A 23,776-nucleotide genomic window follows, 5' to 3' on the forward strand; every position below is an offset into this window, starting at 1 on the left:
GGTGTCGGCAAGGCGCACTATCGGAAACATGCTTCCGATTGCCCAATCACCAGCCTCAAATTCAAATGGCATCATTCCTGATTAGGTCTAGCGTCATGCAGATTATGTCAGCTTGTTCTCTAATCTTACGTGAGATCTATCGGTGGCAGTCGCGGGAAGCCCGGTAACCGCGGCCGGGTGACTAAGTTGGCTGGCGAATAGAAATAAAAGCACTTCGGTCGCCGGTCTTCAACGAAAGCAAGTCCTGTCTTCTGTACGTCATTTTTCCCCCGTCATTTTGACAATGTTACGTTCTATTCCAAAGCTGTCGTCGCGACTCTGCGCGTCTGCGCAGTTGTCTGCGGCAGGTAGAGCTGCATCAGCGCTCGGCGCGCGGTCGTCGAGTGTTGCTGCCTTGAGACAGCAGACTACTTTCAAGTACCCCGTTATGACGAGATTACTCGCCACTGCGGTCGAAACGCAGCCTGTTGGTGTGGTATGTATAGAATTTTTTTTGTCAGCGTGTGCAGTGTGCTCAGGGTGATGGAATTGTCAAATTGGTGGATGGTTTTGTTTGGAAATCTGCCGGATACACGACGAACAGAAACTCATGTTTCAAACATATCGATTGACGTGATACAATGCAATAGCAATTATTTCATTTGTCAATGACAGTTTTGCAAAACGTGCCGTGATTGCTTGTATGCCAAGACTCTTGTTTTCTTTTTGATGATTGGTCGGTTGGACGTATTGGCGACCAACGCACAATTATTAATGGTTTTCAATTTCAATATTCGATTGCAATGGCGGATAAAATTTTTGTGACAACTTTTGCGTATTGTTTTAATTGCTGGTGCTGGAAAATGTGGCTCGGCGACGGAGTCGTCGGATATGGAGACCCTGATGATTGCCGCAAGCGCCGCATCGGAAGTCCGAGGAAAAACCATGAACTTGGTACAGTCGCAGGCGACCACAAGCATTTGATGCTATTGAGGATTTATTATGCCAATGCTATCTGCATACGCTGGGTCACACTCATTTACCTGAATTGGATGCTAATTGCCAACAGGATCCCAACGATTCGTTCTTGGACGGTAACTCGGCCAACTATGTCGATGAGATGTACGAAGCATGGAGGCGGGATCCGTCTAGCGTTCACATTTCATGGCAAGTCTACTTCCGCAACATGGAGTCAAGCGGCGTTGAGCCGTCGCAAGCCTTCATTCCTCCTCCTAATATTGTTCCCGCTCCTGCGACAGGTGTTCCCTACGTTGTTTCCGGCGCTGGTTTGGCTGGCAACGCTGAGGTAATCAACCACTTGAAGATTCAGCTTCTCGTTCGAGCCTACCAGGTTCGTGGTCATCTCAAGGCCAATCTCGATCCGCTCGGCATTCGCCAGAATCAGATCCCGAGAGAGTTGACCCTCGACTATTACAAGTTCACTGAGAAGGATCTTGACACCGAGTATAGTCTCGGCCCCGGCATTCTCCCCTGGTTCGCTACCGATGGTAAAACTAAGATGACCTTGCGGGCGATTATTGACGCATGCGAGAAGACATACTGTAGCTCATATGGAGTCGAGTACATCCACATTCCCGACCGTGGAGAGTGCGACTGGATCCGTCAGCGTATTGAGATCCCTACTCCGTACAAGTACTCCGTTGATGAGAGGCGAAGAATTCTAGACAGAATTATCTGGTCCTCGAGTTTCGAGACTTTCCTTGCCACAAAGTACCCGAATGACAAACGATTCGGTCTTGAGGGCGGTGAGTCTATGATCCCAGGTATGAAGGCCTTGATCGACAGGTCTGTTGATGGAGGTGTCACCGACATTGTCATTGGTATGCCCCATCGTGGTCGTCTCAACATGCTTTCCAACGTCGTTAGGAAGCCCAATGAATCTATCTTCTCCGAGTTCTCTGGCACAGACAATGCCGATGATGAGGGGTCTGGTGATGTTAAGTACCATCTCGGCATGAATTACCAGCGACCTACTCCTTCAGGCAAGCGCGTCAACCTGTCGCTCGTCGCAAACCCGTCCCATCTGGAGGCTGAGGATCCTGTCGTTTTAGGCAAAACTCGTGCCATCCAGCACTTCAACAACGACGAGGGCAACTTCAGCACAGCTATGGGCGTCTTGCTTCATGGTGATGCTGCTTTCGCCGCCCAGGGTGTCGTTTACGAGACTCTTGGTCTTCACAACCTTCCCGCTTTCTCGACAGGTGGTACCATCCACATCATTGTGAACAACCAGATTGGATTCACTACAGATCCTCGATTCGCTCGTTCGACCATGTATCCTTCGGATCTCGCCAAGACTATCGACGCTCCTATCTTCCACGTCAACGGTGACGATGTCGAGGCCGTGAATTTCATCTGTCAGCTTGCCGCTGACTGGCGTCAAACTTTCAAGAAGGATGTTATTATCGACATTGTCTGCTACCGTCGTCATGGTCACAACGAGACTGATCAGCCTTCGTTCACTCAGCCGCTCATGTACAAGAAGATTGCTCAGCAGAAGCCTGTTCTTGACAAGTACACGGCCCAGCTAATGGACGAGAAGACCTTCTCCAAGGAGGATATTGATGAGCACAAGAAGTGGGTGTGGGGTCTACTAGAGGAATCATTCTCGAAGGCTAAGGATTATACTCCATCAACACGTGAGTGGCTTGCGTCGGCCTGGGACGGTTTCAAGACTCCTAAAGAGCTCGCGACTGAAATCCTTCCACATTTGCCCACGGCCATTGACGAGTCTCTTGCCAAGCACATCGGCAATATCATCTCCACTCCTCCGGAGGGCTTCACTGTTCACCGCAACTTGAAGCGTATTTTGAACAGCCGCAAGAAGACTGTCGATGATGGAGAGGGCATTGACTGGTCTACTGGTGAGGCTCTTGCTTTCGGATCTCTCGTCTCTGAGGGCTACCATGTGCGTGTTTCCGGTCAGGATGTTGAACGCGGTACTTTCTCTCAGCGTCACGCTGTTCTACATGACCAGGAATCTGAGGCTATCTACACTCCTCTTCAACATGTTTCTGAGGATCAAGCTGCGTTCGTGATTTCTAACTCGTCTCTGTCTGAGTACGGTGTGATGGGATACGAATACGGCTACTCGCTCACGTCTCCGGATGCATTGGTTATGTGGGAGGCTCAGTTCGGCGACTTTGCCAACACAGCTCAGGTTATAATTGACCAGTTCATTGCTTCCGGTGAGGCCAAGTGGGCTCAGAGATCCGGCATTATTCTTTCGCTTCCCCACGGTTTCGACGGACAGGGACCCGAGCACTCGTCTGCCCGTCTCGAGCGATACCTCCAGCTTTGTACTGAGGACCCGCGATTCTTCCCTAGCGTGGATAAGCTTCACCGACAGCACCAGGACTGCAACATGCAGGTTGTCTACCCGACCACTCCTGCTAATTTGTTCCACCTTCTCCGACGCCAGATATGCCGTCAGTTCAGAAAGCGTATGTCATGTTTTGAATATATGTCCACAAGTTGTACATTAACTAATTTATTGCTGCAGCGTTGATTCTTTTCTTCTCCAAGTCTCTGTTACGACACCCACTTGCTCGCTCTGAGCTTTCCGACTTCACTGGCGACTCGCACTTCCAGTGGATCATTGAGGATCAGTCTGTTGTACCCAAGTCGGAAACGAAGCGGGTTATCATTTGCACGGGTCAGGTCTATGTTGCGCTTCACAAGACACGGGAAGCAAACAAGATCGAGGACACGTCGATCATCAAGATTGAGCAGCTTCACCCGTTCCCATGGGCTCAGCTCCGTGACGCGCTGGATGACTACCCCGCACTCGAGGATATTGTGTGGGTCCAGGAGGAGCACTTGAACGCTGGTGCTTGGACATATGTCTTCCCGAGAATACAGACCCTGTTGAAGGAGACCAAGAATTACAAGGACTTGGCCATCCGATACGCTGGTCGGGAGCCTAGCGCCAGTGTTGCGGCTGGTAACAAGATTGTGCACCACAACGAGGAAGAAGCCTTCTTGAAGTCTGCTTTCAACTTGTAGAGATGCTACAGTGTCTGAGATGATAAATAAGAAGCTTGCATAGTAGGCAGAAATTGAAAGCAATTAATTGGCGGAATTACATAAGATACGGTTATTTGTTTACGATAATGGAACGGGATGGGATGGCATTATAATCACCTTCGGTTATTATTGATAAGTTTGTTTATGGTTTCTATGGAGCAGAGTTCGAAAAGCTTATAGATTGGGATTTTTCGTTTTCTGTTGTGTTTTAATAGTTTTGCGTTTTCTATCATTGTTAATTTTGTGATTTTTGGTCTCGTCGAAAGTCGAAGGTGGTAACAGAAGAAGATATGATGACAGTTAACCGCATTCCTCACACGTAGTTTATGGTGTCTGTACGGCGAATTATGAATTCGTTAGTTACTTTATTCTGCTAGTCACATCCGAGGTGTCTCAGCTTGCAAATAGTCCCGAGTCACTCATCCGCACTGAGAAACAAAATGTAGCAAAATAGATGAGATATGAACAATAATGCTTAGGTAGGAGGCATATCCAACGAGAATAAAGATAGAACTGTTCGAGGGTTAGGAACCATGTCTCGGGAAGTCGGCGAAATTGTAAACTTAAACGCCGAGGGGAAATAAACAAAGCGTTATCTTTAAGTCTACTTTTTGAGCATCGCATCAACGTACTTTGTAGATTGTTGACAAGGTTCATTTTGTCCTTTTAGCCACGAAGGTGATTGTTGTCGTCGTATTCGGTATATAATTCGGTTCTTGACAGCAACCCTGTCAACAATATTGCAGCACGTGACTTAATAAACGACTCGTATTCACTGACTACGTAAAATGTTCCAGAAGTTATGACAAGCTGCAACATTAGTACAAGACCCATGTATAACTGTTGCTATGGAGGAGCGGCTTTGGTTCAGATCTGCAGCTTGGGATTTTGCTGTTTTCGGTATTTAAACCGAGCGACGTTCAGTAGAGTTTAAGTTAAAGACTCGTTAATTCCGCTGACGCGGGTCCCGTCGTAAAGATACGAATAGGGTTTCGGGTTCCTCCGCGTTATTAAGATACAGCTCCTCGGGTTGCATACAAAAAGTGTCAGCAAATGTACAAACTTCATTCTCTCCCTTTCTATAATAGTATACATATATCGCAATTGCTGTTTAACATCATTAACGCATATAAGAGTACGGAACACTACAGCACTGTAGCGGTGTCATTTTTGCTTCCAGCTAATTCGCACTCTCCACAGGCAACATAATGACACTGTCGAAAGAAGACCAGAAGTCGTCGTCTTCGTCTTCTGAAGACAACAACTTCTCGACAACGCGTGTTAGCTCAGAAGACCCAACCACAAACGAGAAGACCGAAGCTGTTGTACCAGTTAGCAAAGAACCGCAGGATGACTATGCGCATCTGCCGCCACAGGAAGCCGACATCTTGCGCTCCCAGGTCCAAGTTACTCCTGTCAAGGTGTCGTTCTTTCAGCTCTATAGATATGCAACAACGTTCGACATTGCCATTCTAGCTGTCGGCTACTTTTGCAGCATCGCGGCCGGAGCTCTTCTCCCGCTCATGACGGTCGTCTTTGGCCAGTTGTCCCAAACGTTCGTTGAATACTTTGCCTATGGCGGTACCGCTGAGAGCTTCCAGCACCAGATCAACAAGTTTACTCTATATTTCGTGTACCTAGGAATCGCCGTGATCTTTTTCACCTTTGTCGAGACGTTTATTCACATTGACCGAGGAGAGGTACTATCAGCTCGAATCAGAGAGCAGTATCTCGCCGCCACTCTCCGACAGAACATTGGCTACTTCGACAAGCTTGGTTCCGGCGAGATCACGACCCGTATTACGGCCGACACCAATCTCGTGCAGGAAGGCATGTCGGAAAAAGTTGGTCTTATTATTACCGGATTGTCGACTTTTCTCTCGGCGTTCGTCATCGGCTTTATCAAGTCTTGGAAACTCACTTTGATCTTGTTGTCTGTCGTGGTAGCCATCGTGGTGACCATGGGCTTATTGTCAAAGTTCATGGTTAAATTCTCGTTGCGTTCGCTCGAGGGCTACTCCGTTGGTGGCACACTCGCAGAAGAAGTCTTTTCCAGCGTTCGAAATGTGCAGGCGTTCGGTGTCCAAGACCGTCTCGCCAACGAGTACGACAAGTACCTTCGTGTCACCGAGAAGTGGGCTTTCCGCCAGGGCGCCGTTTTGGTGAGTATATCGTATTTTTTTTTTTTTGGTTAGATAGAAATTTTGACGTCATTAGGCTCTGATGCTCGGCTCTCTGTGGTTCTACATCTACAACAACTACGCGCTGGCATTTTGGCAAGGCTCTCGATTCGTCGCTTCAGGTTCCATTAACGTCGGCGCTATTATCTCTGTTTTGATGTCCATGCTCATTGGTGCCTTCTCGCTCGGCCAGATAGGTCCCAACGTGCGAAGCATTACCAGTGGTGTCACCGCTGCGTCAAAGATCTTCGCCACAATCGACCGCCAATCTGTCATTGACGCGACTTCTGAGGAAGGTGATGTCCTCGAGTCCATCAACGGCGATATCGAGCTAAAGGACATCAAGTTTATCTATCCCTCCCGTCCCGATGTGACTGTTCTCGAGAACATGAACCTCAAGATTCCTGCGGGGAATACCGTCGCACTTGTTGGTGCTTCTGGTTCTGGCAAGAGTACAATTATCGGTCTTGTCGAGCGATTTTACCAGCCAATTTCGGGTGCCGTGACGTTGGACGGCCATGACATCACGAAACTCAACACTAAGTGGCTCCGACAGCAGATCTCCCTTGTGTCTCAGGAACCTACCCTTTTCGGCTGCTCTGTGTATGAGAATGTCGCGCACGGATTGATTGGAACAATTTACGAGAATGCGCCAGAGGACGAGAAGCGCAAGCTGATTATCGAAGCATGCGAGCAGGCCAATGCATGGGCTTTCATTCAAACTCTTCCTGAAGGTCTCGAGACGAACGTTGGTGAGCGTGGTTTCTTAATGTCGGGCGGCCAAAAGCAGCGTATTGCTATTGCGCGCGCAATTGTCAGCAATCCCAAGGTTCTCCTCCTCGACGAGGCCACGTCTGCATTGGATACAAAGAGTGAGGGTATCGTGCAGGATGCGTTGGACAAGGCTGCAAAGTCGCGCACCACGATCGTTATCGCGCACCGATTGTCCACTATCAAGGATGCGGATTTGATCGTTGTTATGTCGAAAGGCAAGATTGTTGAACAAGGCAGACACAACGACCTTCTTGACAAGCAGGGAATGTACTATGAGCTTGTCGAGGCTCAGAAGATTGAGAAACTGAAGCAACCAGAGCATGTGGACGAGAACTCTGCCGAGACCCAATTTGTTACAGAGGAGAAGGGACTGGAGTATCGAGAAGACACAAACATTCTCGATATTACCCGCACCCGAACAAAGCAATCCATTTCCAGTCTTGCTGTCGCCAACCGCGCCGTACCTCAGCCAAAGAAATACGGTATCTGGAAGTCCATTGTTATGGTGAGTTGATAGTGCTTATACTGAGTGTGTCAATCGTTACCTAACAGAAATCTAAGTTATATAACTTAAACAAGCCCGAGCTACCATATATGTTGCTTGGCATCTCGTCAGCAGTCATTAATGGTCTTGCCTATCCTATCCAGTCCGTCTTTTTCGCAAAATGTGTCTCGGCGTTTCAGGTCACTCCTTCGCAGTATCCAGAGATGCGCAAGTCAATCAACCTCTATTCTGGCTTGTTCTTCATGCTTGCCTTCGTCCAAGGTATTGCATTTGTCTGCACAATTGGCGTGCTCGCATTTGTCGCTCAAAAACTTGTTCGTCGAATCCGATACCAGAGTTTCCGCCAGATGCTGCGACAAGATATCGCATACTTTGACCGAGAAGAGCACACTACAGGAGCCTTGACCAGCACACTTTCCAAGGACGCGCAGAGCGTCGAAGGTCTCAGTGGCGCCACTCTCGGCCAGATTCTGAACTCCTTGGTCACAATTATCGCTGGTACAATTTTGTCAATCGCTGTTGCGTGGAAGCTGGCTTTGGTGTGTTTCGCGTGCATGCCTCTCATGGTTGGCTGCGGTTTCTTGCGATTCTGGATACTTCAGCGATTCCAAGAGAAGGCCAAGGGCGCGTACGATAAGTCCGCGTCGTTCGCTTGCGAGGCCACATCATCGATTCGAACGGTCGCGTCTTTGACACGTGAGGAAGACGTGTTTTCGAGATACAGGTCCGAAATCGAGGGCCAGATTGTCAAAAGCCGAATGTCCAGCATGCGATCATCCTTTCTGTACGGACTTTCACAGGGTCTGTCATTCTTCATCATGGGCCTCGGGTTCTGGTATGGTTCGACCCTGCTTAAAGACCACACGTACGGCGTCACTCAGTTTTTCATTTGCTTTATATCTGTCGTGTTCGGATCTCAATCCGCCGGTACTGTGTTCTCGTTTGCGCCCGATATGGGTAAGGCGAAGCAGGCTGCCGAGAATATCCAGGCGTTGTTCAACTCAATTCCACAGGTCGATAGCTGGAGCGAGGAAGGTATCACCCTTCAAGACTTTGAAGGCAACATCGAGTTTCGGGATGTGCACTTCCGATATCCCACCCGTCCTGAAGTCCCTGTCCTTCGGGGGTTGAATTTGACTGTCCACAGAGGCCAGTACGTTGCTCTAGTTGGGTCTTCTGGTTGCGGCAAGAGTACGACAATCGGCCTCATTGAGTCGTTTTACGTGCCGCTAGGCGGCAAGATCCTTCTCGATGGTCAAGATATTTCATCGCTCAACGTGAACTCGTACAGAAGCCACATCGCACTCGTACAGCAGGAACCAGTTCTGTACGCTGGCTCGATCCGGTACAACATCTCACTCGGTACGCCTAAAGATGTTACGGACGAGGACATTTACGCCGCCTGTCGACAAGCGAATATCCACGATTTCATCATGTCGCTACCGGACGGATACGATACATTGTGCGGCACAAAGGGTGCATTGCTCAGCGGTGGCCAGAAACAGCGTATCGCGATTGCGAGAGCGTTGATTCGTGAACCGAAGATTTTGCTGCTCGATGAGGCTACTTCTGCACTAGATAGTGAATCTGAGAAAGTTGTCCAGGAGGCGCTTGACAAGGCTGCCAAGGGTCGCACAACTATTGCCGTCGCTCATAGATTGAGCACCATCCAAAATGTAGGTCACCCTCTCTTGTATTATTGATTCTAAATACGTGTACTAACTATTTTGGGCAGGCCGACATTATCTACGTTTTCGAAAACGGCAAGGTTCTAGAATCTGGTACCCACCAAGAATTACTCGCTAATAAATCCAAATACTACGAATTAGTGCAACTCCAGGCCTTGGAGCGCACGTAGATCATTTCTAATTGGGCCCCCATCCAGTAACATCGCCTCATATTACTTCTTGTTTTCGTAATGATGTTGTTGTTGGTGTTGTTGGTGTTGTTGTTGTTGTTGTTGTTGTTGTTGTTGTTGTTGTTGTTGTTGTTGTTGTTGTTGTTGTTGTTGTTGTTGTTGTTGTTGTTGTTGTTGTTGTCGTTGTTGTGGTTGATATAATCGGTTTCCTTTTCATGGTTTTTTTTGCTGGCATGGAACGGTATAAATAACTCCTTGTTTTGAGTCGGCGGGAGCGAGTTGTGATGTTTTATAATAATTTTTTGATTTTCCTTGTATCATAGTTTGCTTAGGTTTGTTCGGGCATTGATGTACAATTTTATCAAATCGCATGCGTTAACTCAAGAAGTCATGGAATATGGTCATCATATACAAGTTTCTAACATTAAACGTAAACTAAATACAAATATTATATGAAATTATAAAAAAAAAACAGATATATTTTTATGAAGTGCCAACAATAAAACACAAAAAAATGTCACATCTGTAACACTCCATCGACAATTTTTAGAACTAACTGATTCGTTCCCGCAAGTTCGTCAGGAACTCCATGTAACTCTGTCCCTGGTCGGCGCGGTCCTCGACCAAGAATGTCGATGCCCACAGCTTAAGCGAGGGATCGCCGTCTTCCCGCACGACGTACAAGTTGGGCCAAACTGTTGATCCTTTCTTTTCACGCAGCTTAGCGATGATCGCGTTGACGCGCTGCGAAAACTCCGTCTCCAGCACTGGTAAAGTCGTTTTCCCCGTCTTGACGAGCTCGAGCGCCGGCAAGCCCCACACATCGAGGATAAGCTGTGGCACCGCGTCCCGGCCGACCCATAGGAACTGCGTCTGCCCGTCGTCGATAAGGTACAGGCCGTGACGTTCGAGTCGCTCCGCGCTCAGGTTAATTTTCGGTGGTAGCCCGATCTCGCCAGTTTCCTTGTCCTGTCTGCCCGCTGTCTCGGGCATGTCATGGAGACAGAAAAAGTCCGCGTGAATATACTGGATCAAGTATTTAGCAGGCAATGTTCCGAGTAAGTCGAGCGCTGCGGACCGTAGGTCGGATGGTATCTGGGCAGATTTCCGAAGCCCGACATGCTTGATCAAAGACAGAAACAACAACGGCAGAAGTCGTAGATTAGCACAAAATTGCAACGGCGCGGACGCACCGACGTTGGAGGTCATCAGCTCCTTCCGGTAAGTCTGCAGCATCTCCGCCAGCTTTCCTCCCACAAGATCCCGTGCGTCTTGGAGACCAGACGAGAGCGCTTTCTCAGCGGCTCGCTGCGCGTAGAACGAGGTGAGGGCGATCTGGTCCGCGGACGCGTACACATCTGACAAGTTCGAAGTAGTGGGGATCGCCAGAGTCATGACCCGGATCCGTCGCTCGCCATTGGAAGTTGTGTGCAAAACTGCAGCCTGCAAGGAAACAAACGGCTTCGAAATCGTCTCGTCGATTGCCACCTCCACACAATAACTTTGGTCTCGCGGAAAGCTTGGGAACGCGCACAGGTCAGACGATCGCGTGAAGAAGTTACCGTAGAAAGTATTCATCCGAATTCCGTTCGATGCACGAACGCGTAAAACAGCTTCCAGCGCGATCTCCATAGACAAATGTTCACTAAATTCATGCGCGAACTTGATCGCGTCTTCTGACCGGCCCGCGTTCCAGCCTGGATAGAAGTAAGTCTGGCCAGATGTATATCGTGGCAAGTTGCTGAGTGATGCGACATCCTGATAGTGTGATGAAAACAAAAACATATCGATCGAAACCTGACTCTTACTGCACTCTACTGCGAAACTCTTGTAAAACGAGTTCTGAGTCTGCAGCAACGATTTCTCGGCGCCAGAACTAAGTGACTTCTTATCATCCCTAGGCTCGAGCTTTCCCGGACCCACATTTGGCAAACTAGCCATCAAGCAAATGATCTTGCCACCGACGTTTCCGATCAACTTGTGCGCGGCCTTGAGCGCTGGGCCCATCGCGTTCGTTGTACTGGTCGAGTTGGCAAACATATCGTTCAGTTTGTTCAGCAATGACTCAATTCCGGAACGGCATTCGGCCAGTGGAACGAGCAGATTGTGCGGGACAGGTAAGAACGGCTCATCAAGATCCGACACAACGAGCATGGTCGGTTCGGAGGCTGCTGGTGGCGGCGGAACGGCAAAATAATGCAAGGACGAGTTGACACAGATAAATGAAAGCCTTGTTCGTTTGTCCTTGTTGGGGATGCGGTCGAGCGACTCTAAAATTGTTCGGGCGGTGGTAGCAACGAGGCCACTGGCGATAGCATTGGCACTGACATCGATCAGGAAAACGTAGACAAGAGGCTGCGGAGGTCGAACCATGTACTCTGGCGGAGCGACAAATTCGACGACTGCATGGTTAAGTTCTGCCCGGCTCCATCGGTCAACTTGTTTTTGGTTGTGAGAATCCCAGTCAAACGCCGTAGGTACTATGCAGATCAGTATTCATTCATCTATACACAAATTTTTAACGCACCGTCATTGGTGAGATTGCACATATTGCATCGCCATCTGTGGCCCTGATCAATAAAACTAATGAATGGATTAATGTAGGTTCTGCATCGTCTGCAACGCGAGATTATAGCGTCCGACACTACTGGCACGGGATCTTCTTCATCTCGCAGGCTGGTATACGGCTGAATTACCAATGCAAACGGAAGTTTACTCTTCTTCAGCAGCGAGTTGGTTGTAGGTACGGCATTGAGTGTTGACCGCACGTATGGCGGTGTGCAATTTGCGGTTGGGGAGTTGGTGACGGAAGCCTGATGATCGACGCGTTAGCAAAAACAAAAAAATTCGTAAACCACTCCATCCAACAAGTGGTAACTCACATTTGGCGGTAAAATAATGGGGGGAGGCGGGAGTGTAAGATCTGAAATAGGAGGAGGCAATTGCTGGAGTAAATCGATATTGTACAGTTGATTTAGTGGAAGGCTCTGTTCTCATGTCAGCATCTGCCTTGAATAAGTACCATCGAGTGGCATATTTATCAATCCATCAACTAATTCATCATTTTCTATCACACTTTCCCACAACAAATTCAACTGTTCAACTAACCATCTGAGGAGCTTTTAAATTCTGAGCAGGCGCGGCGGCAGCACCGACACTCATCTGCGAGAACTGTTGCGACAACCCCGCATCAGCCTGCGCGCCGATCGGCTGGAATCCACCGTACTGAGGTTGCATACCCGGAGCAGCAGGCGAGACGGCGGGAGCGCCGGCCGGCGTGTACATTGTATTGGCACCAGGATACGCCGGCTGTCCATACGCAGCTGGTGCAGTTTGCGTGGCCACCGGATCGACCGTGGCGGGAATCGTTCCAAACGTATATTGCTCGGCAGCATACTGGCGTCGTGACTTGTGCGCGGTGGTATCTGCGGTCACAACCGGCGAGCCGGAGACTGGCTCGCTGCCAGGAGCATGAACGCCTGTGTCTGGTGACTGAACTGGATAGCCCTGGCCAGTGGGCGGCGGCGGGGCCTGGGACGGGATGCCGTATGCAGGCACGCCAGGCTGCGGCGGATAGCCGTTGTTCTGCTGAAAGTAATCGGAAGTCTGAGGCACGGACATTACAGGAAGAAGGAAGGACCGAGTCGAGAGTGCCTTCAGTTTGGACGAAGGCAGGCAGAGGCTCGTGAGAACTGACGACGACGACGTTCCCGGCGTTGTGTTTTGTGTTGAGGACCCAGCCATGCTCTTGCCCACACCCTAGCCCTAGAGAACAGATGGCATTTGCTCTCACACTAAAACGAACCTCGCATTAGCAGCCATTAGATACGGCCATTCTCCATCGCAGTAGTCAGCAATTTAGGTCGTTTAACTTCGTCTGGTGACTTGAGAGTGCTGATTCCGCGTTGGCTAAGTCACCGGGGGTTGTGTCCTGCCGAAATTCGAGTGTAAGAAACTTTGGTAGCTTTATTATAAATCAGCAGTCGTAGATACTCCGACTCCAAAAATTCATTCGTTCACCGCGAATGCGTCTTGATCCGCTACCTACATTATTTCTACGGCATTATACATTGAGTTAATTCATCGTGATGGGCATTTTTGTTGAAGGTGTCGACGACCCGCTGTTGCCAGCCAGCTCTGGGAGTACACCGAAGAAGCCTACGGATTCGAAGGACAGGATAGAACCGACGAACCTCCCCAAAGGCTACGTCCTCGACAAAGACGGCAAGCCGTGAGTATTACCACTGCTGATTATCTCCATTGGGTGGCAACTAGTCTAATTATATGCTACACAGATGCCGAACCTGCAATTCGCTGCTAGATTTCCGGAAAGCGAAAGGCATGAGCTCTGCCGCGGCGGTTGCGAAGCCCGTGGCGGCAGACTGTCCACCGGATGTAAACGAACTCGGCCGGTCGACGTGGACATTCCTGCACTCTGTCGCAGCAAATTATCCAGAACAAGCGACGCCGGCGCAGCAAGGTGACATGAAGTCCTTCCTGCGTATTTTCGGCAAGATATACCCCTGCTGGTACTGTGCGGAGGACTTTCAGAAGTGGACCGAAGAGGCGGAAAACAAGCCCAAGGTGACTGGACGGGAGGATTTTGGTCGCTGGCTTTGCGATGCGCATAACGCGGTCAACAGGAAGCTTGGGAAGCCGGAATTTGACTGCAATTTATGGAAGGAGCGGTGGAGAGATGGATGGAAGGACGGCCGGTGTGAATGAGCCCGAGAACCCCCGAGCCCCCAAATTCGATAGCAATCTCTACTCGGTCGCTGACTTCCACCTCAGTTTTGTTTATTTTTGTAAATAGCTTGCATAACAATCCCCTAGAAATTGTACACAGAATACTATATGGATCCAAATTCATGATAGTCGCCGCGACCTATATCCGATATTTATGGCGTCGTCCCCTTTTCCACCTCTGTAACCACGCGTGGCGGCTCTTAAAATCAATAACAAATTATTTTAAGTCGACCGCACATGGTTCTCTATCTGTGGAGCGACGATGCCGTTGAGCTCTTCGACAAGTGACGTGTGGTGCGCGACGCGATGACGTCGATCACGGTCGATCTACACCATGCCAGTAAATGGACCTTAACGGACACGCCCGCAAAAAGAAGACCCCGTGAACACTACGAACTTTGTAAAATGTAGAGTGCATTACACAGACAATTCTACAGAATTATAAAATGTGGATGGCAGCCCGAGACCTTCCCAGCTTGTAACTAAACAATATTAATTTGAATATCGTATTGAAACGAGCTACAATGGCACCCGAGACTCGATCACACGCACAACATCGTCATCGTCATGGCCATCTCCGTCCTCAATCCGACGCGAAGAGGAACTCGCCTACGCCGCCGCCGTCGACCAAGAAATACGTAATGCTTCCTGTCTCCGCGACGGACGGCGAATCGAAAATCGGATCGAAGCGTCGCCGCGTGCCGGTCGATCAAGCAGATGAGTACATGCGTCGCTTGCACGAAGAAGAGGAAAAAGACAAGGAAAATATGGTGCAGGATACGGACGACATTAAGACCAAGGGCGAGCAACCAGAAGAGAAAAAAGTGAAAACTGAGGCCGAACCGTCAACAACGGGCGACCAAGCTACAAAAAGTACCCGAGAGCTGCCGTATGATCCTTTTTTTTGTAGGAACCTGAGCTTTTGAAACTGAGAATATCGATAGGAAGACCGTTCTTGAGGAAGGATTGGTTTACTTCTTCTTCCGTCCCAAAGTTGGTTTGGAAGAAGCTTCGTCTATGGAGGACGTGCAACGAACATACATCGTCTTGCGCCCATTGCCGTTCACGTCAAGCGATATGAAGGACAGCGTGAAGAAGACAGGAAAGGACGATTGCAGATTGATAATTATCCCTAAGAAAACGCTTCCAACAGTCGGAGGCGGACGATTAATGTGAGCAACGTTCCACTGCGTCGGACGATGTAAAGCTAACGATGAAGTCTAGAGGGTTAGTGACGAAGGTGCATGCCAGTGTCGACAACATAACGGACCAGTTAGACACTGAGATGTATTCAACAAAGACACGAGGGTAAGATTGCCTATACAGTGCACAGTATCAAACTGACAATACTAAGAGAGCGAACATTGCCGTCCGCGAGGCCAATTGTAAGTGAGCACATTGTCGTCACGTCATCAGGAATTGCTAACCCAAAAAAAGGCTGAAGGAGTATATGTCTTAACTAAGGAAGACAACATGCACTATTTGTCATACATCCTCACTGTGCCGCAGAAGGAAACCGAAATTGAAAAAGAGTTCGGGTTATCTCAAGACGGTCGCTACATTGTCAGCGCACGAGTAAGTGGCGCATCCAATTTAATATAGGGTATGCAATCTAATATGACGACACGAGCAGAATCCTAAATATCCAGCCACGGGTCCAATCAAGGCTCCGGAAGGACCAAAGTATAGTGAGGGCATCTTGGAAGAGTTTCAAGACTACCGATGGGTACCACTCGAACCAAAGTATATGGGTATGCCTCATTCCTGCGTAATATTTTGTGTGGAGTCGCAATTGAGACTAATATCACAGATTATCAAAACTGCACGATTCTGTTCATCGGTACCCGCCATGGCCCAGAAGACTTGCAGGAAGAAAACGCTGACGAGCTCATGACGCTGGAGAAAGAGAATGAAGAGAGGATCAAGAAGGCGTTCCGTGGCGATGCTGCACAAGCTGTGTTCAACGATCTTCATTTGAAGAAAAGCACGTTTGTTGATAAGGACTTGAAGGGTACTTGGGCATAAGTCCGGATGTGTGTTCAATCAGAATGAGGAATGGGATACTGAATCAGCAACAACAATTGAGTTAATTATGAATAGCGTGGTAGGTGTAAGATCGTAAGAAGGTTCCGCAAACTATGTGTTCAAATTCACGAGAGCATTAAATTGCCGTATGCTGTAGTTAAAATACGTCCAAGATTCACTTGTGACGGCATAAATGTCTATGCGTTTTGGTTTGACAGAGGAAGATCACCATGCAACATAAGTTATGCATTTGAGCCATAAAGCATGCAGCTTTGCGCCCGGTTAACATTAGTTAATTTACATGCCATTCGTACCTGAATTGAGCCAAGTCTAAACTAACATGCGATATATTTTACCCTGGACAATTAGTTATTTGGATAATGTATTTAATGTGTCCTCATTGTGTATGCAGGAACTACACATGGCCACTTGACATATTCAAAGCGGGTTTAGAGTCCGCCCTTCGCAAAATAATCATGTCGCAGAATCACTGTGTAGAATGAGCTAAGCCCCTGCGTTAGTTCCGTGCTTCTACGTTGACTGCTTTTGGGTGAGTTAGTCGTGGCGAGACAGGTTTGTCTATTTATCGGGATTATCAATTGCAAATCGTAGAAAAATATATATCTAGTCTAACTGGTCTTCCTGATATCAAAAATTTGAGATATCTTAATACTAAATTTCCGCTTAGTGACGCGTAGAGCACAGCCTCAGGAACGCGCACAGCCGCAGAAGCCACAGAAGGCTCCACTGCGCGTCGCACTCAATTAAACGTTTCAACGCCATCAAATAAAACATGGACGCGCATTCCCAACGGCCAAATTTATAAATCTGCATTATGCGCTAAGCTCCAAAGAATTCTTTGCTTTGTTTTATAGATCCGGTTGTGAAAATATAACGAGGAGGCTAAGTTGTAGAATCATTTATTTTTGGTGGGGTTGGGCATTTTGGTATGTTCGGATGTTGCTTCAGACAAATGGGACGGGTGAGCGTTAATTGACACCTTAGCAGGCATTTTTTTTGCATATTTGCATCGCATATTTGACGGAGCATTACGATTACGACGAAATAGTTAAAGTATTGCATCTAGAAGGAATTAACGATCGTATGTGCAAGGCTCTCGCGTGTGAAGTTGGGGTTGATGTGTGGGTGCTGATGATTGAGTATTCAGATAATCATGGGTACCAGACAAGCATTACCGCGCAAGTTCGCGTTCAACGTGTCTGATCAATACGAGATTTTGGATGTTGTCGGAGAGGGCGCGTATGGAGTTGTTTGGTATGTTGTGACTTGCTGGAAGGAGTTCTCGAGGGGCGGGGGGTTAATATTGGTGCAGCTCAGCTATACACAGACCGTCTGGTCAGAAAGTCGCTATCAAGAAGATCACTCCGTTCGATCATTCAATGTTTTGTTTACGGACTTTGCGTGAGATGAAACTTTTGAAGTATTTCAATCATGAGAATGTGAGAGTTTTGTCGACTTGACTTGAGATTGAGCGGTGATATTGACCATGTATTTAGATAATATCGATCTTGGACATTCAGCGACCGAGCAGCTTTGAGGCATTTACTGAGGTCTATCTGATCCAGGTCAGTGTGAGGATGTGGCAATGGATAGGCGGCGGTGGCTAACGGTGAAATGTAGGAACTCATGGAGACGGACATGCACCGAGTTATACGGACACAGACTCTCTCGGATGACCATTGTCAGTATTTCATTTACCAGACGCTGCGCGCACTGAAAGCGATGCACAGCGCGAATGTTCTCCACCGGGACCTCAAGCCATCGAATTTACTCCTCAACGCGAACTGCGATCTCAAGGTGTGCGACTTTGGGCTTGCGCGGTCGGCGGCATCGACAGACGACAACCAGGGATTTATGACTGAATACGTTGCCACGCGATGGTACCGCGCGCCGGAGATCATGCTTACGTTTAAAGAATATACCAAAGCAATCGACATGTGGAGTGTTGGGTGCATTCTTGCCGAAATGCTCAGTGGCAAGCCGCTGTTTCCGGGCAAAGACTATCATCATCAACTTACGCTCATCCTTGATGTCCTCGGCACGCCAACCATGGAGGACTACTACGCTGTCAAGTCGGCGCGGGCTCGGGAATACATCCGGTCGCTGCCGTTCAAGAAACGAGTGTCTTTCGCGTCGATGTTTGGTCCGGACACGAATCCGCTTGCGATCGATCTATTGGAGAAAATGCTGACGTTTAATCCGTCGAAGCGGATCACTGTTGAGGACGCGCTGAAGCACCCATATTTGGAGCCGTATCATGATCCAGAGGACGAGCCCACGGCGCCGCCGATTCCGGAAGGATTTTTTGATTTTGATAGACGGAAGGACGAGCTGTCGAAGGAGCAGCTGAAATGTGAGTTTGTTTTTCTTTTTGCTAGAAGCGGTTGAGCCGGTCATGTCCGTCGCGTCGGAATCGTCCAACACGATACCCAACTTTGTCTTGTTCTAGTCTGTCTGTTTCTGAGCTGGGCTATATCTGAGCTGGCTATATCTGCAAACAGCGTAACTGTCAACAACGTCTGCCACAGTCGCCAAGACAATACAAGTGACAGGTGCATGGCAGCCCTTTGTTCCGAATCCACGTGTGGTATGACTGATAGTCATACCGAGAAATGAAACTAGCGTTGGAAGATTTAATTTTGTCGCCATACGATCATCCGTGTGGATAGTCGAGAAGTTTACGGGACTAACAGCGGCCCGTCGGCTTTGGCAGCATGATCGGAATTCAGTTCGGTGGCGTTGGCTGAAAGCTTACTCTAAGGAGTTCGTATTGGAACGGATATGCTCAAGATGGAATGCTTGCAATGTGGAATTCGGATGGGGGAAAGGGTATCGATTAGTCCAGACGGGAGATCCGTTGGCAAAGGGGTCGTTACACGCACTATGAGCCTGGACCGCGATTGGTTAAGCGCTGCGGCCAAAAAAAAAAAAGTTGCTTGGTAAGGAGAAGTTGGTGGTGGGGCGGGCATTACTGAGCAGAATTGTTTAATCTTTTTCTTATTGTCCATGAGAAGAGGAATTTTTATTTTAGGTTGATAGTCGTGGTTGCTGTGGGGGGGACGGTTTTTGCTTTTTTAGTGTTGCTCGTGTGCTCATATTGGACTGTCGATTGGCCCAGAGGAAAGAAGCGCAGACCAGTTCCTAATGGGGGCGCTAAATCATAGTTGACGACGTTTAATGGTGGCAAGCTTAAGTATAAGTTTGCTTAGACTTAAGGTGTTGGTTTGACAGGCCAGACCAGGCCAGGCCAATTGGAAAGGCCAACCGGGCGACAGATGTCGGCCTAAGTTAAAATCTAGACCAGACAGCTGACAGTTTCTTGAGTCGTCGCAGCCCTGGCCGCAGAGAATGCAGTGAGGCCTGTCCAATGTGCAAGAGAGAGGGGGAAAAGACAAGATTAAAAAACAAGACTCGCAATCTGTGTGAGTATTCTGGGCTGTTGCTTGGAAGTGCCAAATACCCTATACCAGATATACCATACCCTTAATTACAGATGGCCGGACAATATGTGTAAATGCAGTTGCTGCAAGAATGCTAACAATAAATTCAGGGCTTATTCACGACGAGATCACGCGCACATAAACAATTAAAATACGGACGCAGGTGGGATGCAAGGCGCATTTTGATAGGCTGGGAACAGGGTGAAAGAGATAAGCAGAGTTTTCAAAGTGTGCAGATACTATGTAATGATTAGTTATTAGCTATCATAAGCCAAGTAATGCAAATAAATAAGACTGCAGATGCGATCGCGAGAGCCTGCCTAATTTCGCCTTTTGAATCACGTGTAAATGCGGCGAGCACACACGTGTGCGGCTCAGGGCAGGAACGTGGGGTGAGTTCGATGCCTTGATTGGTTCATCTGAATTGTTCCTGTTCGGGGATAGACTAAAATTTATAGTTCCGCTAGGGCCTTGGCACTAATTTTCCTGGCCCTTCACCAAGTTATTTTGATTTTAGAGCTGACTTCTGACACAATCACCGAAGAGCCTTTAACCTAATGCCAAAAAAATGTAGCAAAGCGATTAATCAGTGGGGCCCTTTTTTTTCTTAATCACCTTACTTGTCCCTCAGCCACCAACCAAAGTAAATAAGTATCCCCGCCAGCCCTCCTGTATCATCTTCTTTCTCCAGCAGTTTGACTCCCAGTAGCAAAAGTCATTCTCGAAGTCATCTGACCTGACTCTCGCTAACTTACAGAATGTCCGGTGTTAAGACCTCTGGCGGTAACGCCGCATTCCACAACTTCGTTAATGACTTTGCTCATATCTCCGACCCCAATGAGCGAAGACGACTCGCGTTGGCCAAAATCGATAACGCGCCATTCGGATGGTACCATGTCCGCGCAATCATCGTTGCCGGAATTGGCTTCTTCACTGATGCTTATGACATCTTCTCCATCAACATCGCCGTCACCATGTTGGGCTACGTCTTCTTCCACAACAGAGGTTCAAAGCTTCCCACAAACTCTGATACTGCTGTCAAGGTCGCGACTTCCGGCGGCACTGTCATCGGACAGCTGTTCTTTGGCTGGCTCGCCGACGTCGTTGGTCGCAAGCGCATCTACGGTATTGAGCTTATGATTATTATTGTTGGCACTCTTGGCCAGGCACTCTCTGGTCCTTCTCAGGCGATTGACATCATCGGCGTTCTCGCTTTCTGGCGTGTCATCATGGGCATTGGCATCGGTGGTGACTATCCTCTGTCGTCTATCATCACCTCCGAGTTCGCTACTACCAAGTGGCGTGGTGCCATCATGGGTGCCGTCTTCGCTAACCAAGGATGGGGACAACTTGGCGCTGCTATTGTGGCTCTCTGCGCCACGGCCGGTTTCAAGGAGACCCTCAAGGCTGCCAGTACTGCTGCCATGTGCGCAGGCAACTGTCAGACCGCTCTCGACAAGGCGTGGCGTATCACTATCGGCTTTGGAGCCGTCCCCGCCTGCATTGCGCTCTACTACCGTCTTACCATCCCCGAGACACCTCGTTACACTTTCGATGTGGCGCGCGAGCTCGAGAAGGGAGCGGCCGACATCCAGAAATATATTTCCGGTGCTTACGGTAATGCCAAGGATTCCGAGATCAAGGCTCTCCGCGATGCGGAGACTAATTCCGCTGAACTCGATGTTCCCAAAGCTTCATGGAGCGATTTCTGGGCTCATTTTTCGCAGTGGAAGCATGGATCAATTCTGATCGGCACTGCTGGCGCGTGGCTCTTGCTGGACATTGCTTTCTATGGCTTGGGCTTGAACAACTCCACCATCTTGGCTGCTATCGGATACGCTGGTCAACCCAACGTCTACACCAACCTCTACAACGTCTGCGTCGGCAACTTGATTCTCATCTGCGCCGGTAGTATTCCCGGATACTGGTTTGCTGTGGCTACTCTGGATACTGTCGGTCGTCGCACACTCCAGATTGCTGGTTTCCTTATTCTGACCATCCTCTTCAGCATCATTGGTTTCGCGTACCACAAGATCTCTGGCCACGGTCTTCTTGGTCTCTATGTTCTTTGCCAGCTCTTCATGAACTGGGGACCCAACACGACCACATTTATTGTCCCTGGCGAGTGTTACCCGACCCGGTACCGTTCGACTGCCCACGGTATCTCTGCCGCCTCTGGTAAGATTGGTGCCATTATTGCTCAGACTGCTATTGCTCCGCTCCGCACCCGGGGCTGCCCTGGTGGCACCTGCTGGCTCAACCACGTCATGCAAATCTTTGCACTTTTCATGTTGCTCGGTTTCTTCGTTTCTTTCCTGATTCCTGAGACTAAGCGCGAGACCCTGGAGGACATCTGCGAGCGGTTGCATGGCGAGACCAACTACACCCGAAATAACGCCGATAGTTCGATCGAGGGAGAGAGCGAGAAGAAGGTCGTTGAGGTTTAAGTCAATGCGTGTACAATGTTGTTGTGATTTTGTTTAATGTTTTACTGGCATATATAATGGTTATTTATATTCTCATGCGGAGGTTAAAAATATTGTATTATCATCTAACTAATAATTTCTTGTTTGGGTAATGTGCTTGCTGAGCCGGGAGATATTGACTCTCCGTAATATAATGATACACCAACTTACTATTTCATAGATTCCATTCTGTTACTTTTTCATTCCCATTCGCGGAATTTTGAAGGAGATATGTAAAAGTTTGTTGATCTCATCTACCCGAGACATGACGTGAAGGACTAGAAGCAAGCCACCTCTGACGAACGTGCTCTAACAACTGGAAGATGGATAATAACAAAAGCTAAGTTGACCGACTAGGCCACTACCCGAGACACAACGTGAAGAAAAGACAAAACTCCGACAGTGTGCTCTAACCACTGGACGGCCGAGACGGACAATAGTCAACCGAAAGGCGACAAGACCGCAGGGATAAAGGACTTATGTGTAGAATTTAGTTTTTTTATTGAGGTGCAGAGATGTAACGCGTCGACGCGTTGCGGTTGCGCGTCGCGGTTGACCTTGAAAACCAAGTTTGCCGCAAAAATTGTCACGTGCGCTCACGTGTTCAACGCGTCGATACAGAATGCCTTATGCTGATGAATCCCAAATTCAACTGGCATATAAATCGAAAGAAGCTAAATCAATTCGACGCGTTGCCACAGTATATGGAGTCCCTTTCTCCTTCACGACGTGTCAGGGGAACCACCCCTCGCAGAGAGAAACACACTAATAGCCATATTATCAGTACAACTTGCTGGAAAAAAACCTTGGTTAAGTGGCTATTGGAATCTGACAAACGCGGTCTTTCAGGACCCTCATTCCTTCGTGAGACGGCAAATATTTTATTGCAAAATCGGACCGGCAGTTCCACCACACAGGTTGGGATCAATTGGGCCACCCAATTTGTGAAACGCAGGCCGGAGTTGGATCCCGATTCACTGGTAGGATTTCATATCAACGTGCCAAAATGGGAGGATCCTAAGGAATCACCTTTTCAGCTACGTACACCAATTCCAGCTTCAATCCAGGATCGGGATCCGAAGATTATTCATAATAAGAATCAACATCCAAATAGCCTGCCGAGCAGCCCAATTACTGCTCAAATTAAGCAGATTTGGGTTTCAATCTGGTGATAGACTGTTCAGTGCTTCTTGAGCGCCAAATCAAGCAGGCACAGGCTGAGAATGCACGCCAAAAGATAAAAAAAAGCCGAAGAAAAAAGCTGTAATTGGGAGAGAACTAATGCTCAATGTTGGATTTGCAAGGGAAACATATACAACAGCTTGATCAGCCATATCTGATGGAGCTGGAGATACAGCAGGTTCCACATCGACAACGTGCGCCTCCTCGCTGCTGTGGATGTAATACGGTTGGCCATACAATCAGAAGATGTAGTAGTAAATAGCTATTTATTTGAATTGCTAGATTGACTAATTTAATTCTATTGCGGTTGATTTTAATATGAATCCTGCAATTTTGTTGTGCATTTTGACCCGGTCACAGTCCAAAACACCCTAACCGGCAAAAATCCACCGCAAAACACTATTCTGGGTCCAATCCTTCAGCTCACCATCATACAAAATACCTTCTGCTTAACAATCAGAGGCCGTCATAGTAAATAGCTATCTATTTGAACTGGTAGATGGAACCAATTTAATTCTGTTGCAGTTGATTTTGATATGAAACCTTCCATTTTG

At 48.3% G+C, this 23,776-nt stretch overlaps 8 protein-coding genes across 8 annotated transcripts; 6 read left to right on the top strand and 2 right to left on the bottom strand.

Moving 5' to 3' along the window:
- The first annotated feature begins 811 nt into the window (after nucleotides 1–811).
- Nucleotides 812–4,212, top strand: V1513DRAFT_41234 (thiamine diphosphate-binding protein). Its single transcript, XM_066895750.1, has 2 exons — nucleotides 812–3,443; nucleotides 3,503–4,212. The coding sequence occupies exons 1-2, from the start codon at nucleotides 1,100–1,102 to the stop codon at nucleotides 4,003–4,005; spliced, it is 2,847 nt and encodes a 948-aa protein (XP_066754040.1). The 5' UTR covers nucleotides 812–1,099; the 3' UTR covers nucleotides 4,006–4,212.
- Nucleotides 4,213–5,132: 920 nt separating this feature from the next.
- On the top strand, nucleotides 5,133–9,815 carry V1513DRAFT_443313 (P-loop containing nucleoside triphosphate hydrolase protein). Its single transcript, XM_066897789.1, is given in 5 exon segments — nucleotides 5,133–6,188; nucleotides 6,244–7,485; nucleotides 7,542–9,161; nucleotides 9,221–9,416; nucleotides 9,429–9,815. The coding sequence occupies 4 exon segments, from the start codon at nucleotides 5,235–5,237 to the stop codon at nucleotides 9,341–9,343; spliced, it is 3,939 nt and encodes a 1,312-aa protein (XP_066754041.1). The 5' UTR covers nucleotides 5,133–5,234; the 3' UTR covers nucleotides 9,344–9,416; nucleotides 9,429–9,815.
- Nucleotides 9,737–12,173, bottom strand: V1513DRAFT_42474 (uncharacterized protein). Its single transcript, XM_066896093.1, has 2 exons — nucleotides 11,871–12,173; nucleotides 9,737–11,823 (listed from the first exon to the last, which is right to left on the bottom strand). Exons 1-2 carry the CDS (start codon nucleotides 11,890–11,892, stop codon nucleotides 9,896–9,898), a joined length of 1,950 nt encoding a protein of 649 aa, XP_066754042.1. The 5' UTR covers nucleotides 11,893–12,173; the 3' UTR covers nucleotides 9,737–9,895.
- Nucleotide 12,174: 1 nt separating this feature from the next.
- Nucleotides 12,175–13,357, bottom strand: V1513DRAFT_42473 (uncharacterized protein). The gene is made up of 2 exons (XM_066896092.1): nucleotides 12,452–13,357; nucleotides 12,175–12,395 (listed from the first exon to the last, which is right to left on the bottom strand). The coding sequence occupies exons 1-2, from the start codon at nucleotides 13,085–13,087 to the stop codon at nucleotides 12,384–12,386; spliced, it is 648 nt and encodes a 215-aa protein (XP_066754043.1). The 5' UTR covers nucleotides 13,088–13,357; the 3' UTR covers nucleotides 12,175–12,383.
- Nucleotides 13,055–14,207, top strand: V1513DRAFT_398809 (ERV/ALR sulfhydryl oxidase domain-containing protein). The gene is made up of 2 exons (XM_066895444.1): nucleotides 13,055–13,574; nucleotides 13,639–14,207. Exons 1-2 carry the CDS (start codon nucleotides 13,432–13,434, stop codon nucleotides 14,066–14,068), a joined length of 573 nt encoding a protein of 190 aa, XP_066754044.1. The 5' UTR covers nucleotides 13,055–13,431; the 3' UTR covers nucleotides 14,069–14,207.
- A 313-nt stretch (nucleotides 14,208–14,520) lies between these two features.
- On the top strand, nucleotides 14,521–16,228 carry V1513DRAFT_443320 (uncharacterized protein). Its single transcript, XM_066897790.1, has 7 exons — nucleotides 14,521–14,978; nucleotides 15,034–15,261; nucleotides 15,314–15,397; nucleotides 15,444–15,474; nucleotides 15,527–15,664; nucleotides 15,723–15,840; nucleotides 15,900–16,228. The coding sequence occupies exons 1-7, from the start codon at nucleotides 14,614–14,616 to the stop codon at nucleotides 16,112–16,114; spliced, it is 1,179 nt and encodes a 392-aa protein (XP_066754045.1). The 5' UTR covers nucleotides 14,521–14,613; the 3' UTR covers nucleotides 16,115–16,228.
- A 597-nt stretch (nucleotides 16,229–16,825) lies between these two features.
- Nucleotides 16,826–19,894, top strand: V1513DRAFT_443322 (kinase-like domain-containing protein). Its single transcript, XM_066897791.1, has 7 exons — nucleotides 16,826–17,061; nucleotides 17,123–17,216; nucleotides 17,283–17,389; nucleotides 17,448–17,574; nucleotides 17,632–17,700; nucleotides 17,756–18,488; nucleotides 19,686–19,894. Exons 3-7 carry the CDS (start codon nucleotides 17,289–17,291, stop codon nucleotides 19,715–19,717), a joined length of 1,062 nt encoding a protein of 353 aa, XP_066754046.1. The 5' UTR covers nucleotides 16,826–17,061; nucleotides 17,123–17,216; nucleotides 17,283–17,288; the 3' UTR covers nucleotides 19,718–19,894.
- Nucleotides 19,895–20,120: 226 nt separating this feature from the next.
- On the top strand, nucleotides 20,121–22,210 carry V1513DRAFT_443324 (major facilitator superfamily domain-containing protein). Its single transcript, XM_066897792.1, has one exon. It carries the CDS (start codon nucleotides 20,334–20,336, stop codon nucleotides 22,020–22,022), a length of 1,689 nt encoding a protein of 562 aa, XP_066754047.1. The 5' UTR covers nucleotides 20,121–20,333; the 3' UTR covers nucleotides 22,023–22,210.
- The last annotated feature ends 1,566 nt before the right edge of the window (nucleotides 22,211–23,776 follow it).

This window comes from Lipomyces chichibuensis (genome assembly GCF_038497645.1).
Source record: "Lipomyces chichibuensis strain CBS 12929 unplaced genomic scaffold V1513scaffold_12, whole genome shotgun sequence".
Classification (NCBI taxonomy): domain Eukaryota; kingdom Fungi; phylum Ascomycota; class Lipomycetes; order Lipomycetales; family Lipomycetaceae; genus Lipomyces; species Lipomyces chichibuensis.

Bases quoted from the DNA above. Each gene is read 5' to 3' on its own strand.
- V1513DRAFT_443313 (XM_066897789.1), top strand. From the start codon at position 5,235: ATGACACTGTCGAAAGAAGACCAGAAGTCGTCGTCTTCGTCTTCTGAA. The intron at 6,189-6,243 runs GTGAGTATATCG...TGACGTCATTAG, and splicing joins TCCGCCAGGGCGCCGTTTTG to GCTCTGATGCTCGGCTCTCT. The intron at 7,486-7,541 runs GTGAGTTGATAG...CAGAAATCTAAG, and splicing joins TCTGGAAGTCCATTGTTATG to TTATATAACTTAAACAAGCC.
- V1513DRAFT_398809 (XM_066895444.1), top strand. From the start codon at position 13,432: ATGGGCATTTTTGTTGAAGGTGTCGACGACCCGCTGTTGCCAGCCAGC. The intron at 13,575-13,638 runs GTGAGTATTACC...TATGCTACACAG, and splicing joins CTCGACAAAGACGGCAAGCC to ATGCCGAACCTGCAATTCGC.
- V1513DRAFT_42474 (XM_066896093.1), bottom strand. From the start codon at position 11,892: ATGTGCAATCTCACCAATGACG. The intron at 11,824-11,870 runs GTGCGTTAAAAA...TGATCTGCATAG, and splicing joins GTGCAATCTCACCAATGACG to TACCTACGGCGTTTGACTGG.
- V1513DRAFT_443322 (XM_066897791.1), top strand. From the start codon at position 17,289: ATGGGTACCAGACAAGCATTACCGCGCAAGTTCGCGTTCAACGTGTCT. The intron at 17,390-17,447 runs GTATGTTGTGAC...ATATTGGTGCAG, and splicing joins GGCGCGTATGGAGTTGTTTG to CTCAGCTATACACAGACCGT. The intron at 17,701-17,755 runs GTCAGTGTGAGG...GGTGAAATGTAG, and splicing joins CTGAGGTCTATCTGATCCAG to GAACTCATGGAGACGGACAT.
- V1513DRAFT_443324 (XM_066897792.1), top strand. From the start codon at position 20,334: ATGTCCGGTGTTAAGACCTCTGGCGGTAACGCCGCATTCCACAACTTC.
- V1513DRAFT_41234 (XM_066895750.1), top strand. From the start codon at position 1,100: ATGTACGAAGCATGGAGGCGGGATCCGTCTAGCGTTCACATTTCATGG. The intron at 3,444-3,502 runs GTATGTCATGTT...TTATTGCTGCAG, and splicing joins ATGCCGTCAGTTCAGAAAGC to CGTTGATTCTTTTCTTCTCC.
- V1513DRAFT_443320 (XM_066897790.1), top strand. From the start codon at position 14,614: ATGGCACCCGAGACTCGATCACACGCACAACATCGTCATCGTCATGGC. The intron at 15,262-15,313 runs GTGAGCAACGTT...GATGAAGTCTAG, and splicing joins GTCGGAGGCGGACGATTAAT to AGGGTTAGTGACGAAGGTGC. The intron at 15,398-15,443 runs GTAAGATTGCCT...GACAATACTAAG, and splicing joins TATTCAACAAAGACACGAGG to AGAGCGAACATTGCCGTCCG.
- V1513DRAFT_42473 (XM_066896092.1), bottom strand. From the start codon at position 13,087: ATGGCTGGGTCCTCAACACAAAACACAACGCCGGGAACGTCGTCGTCG.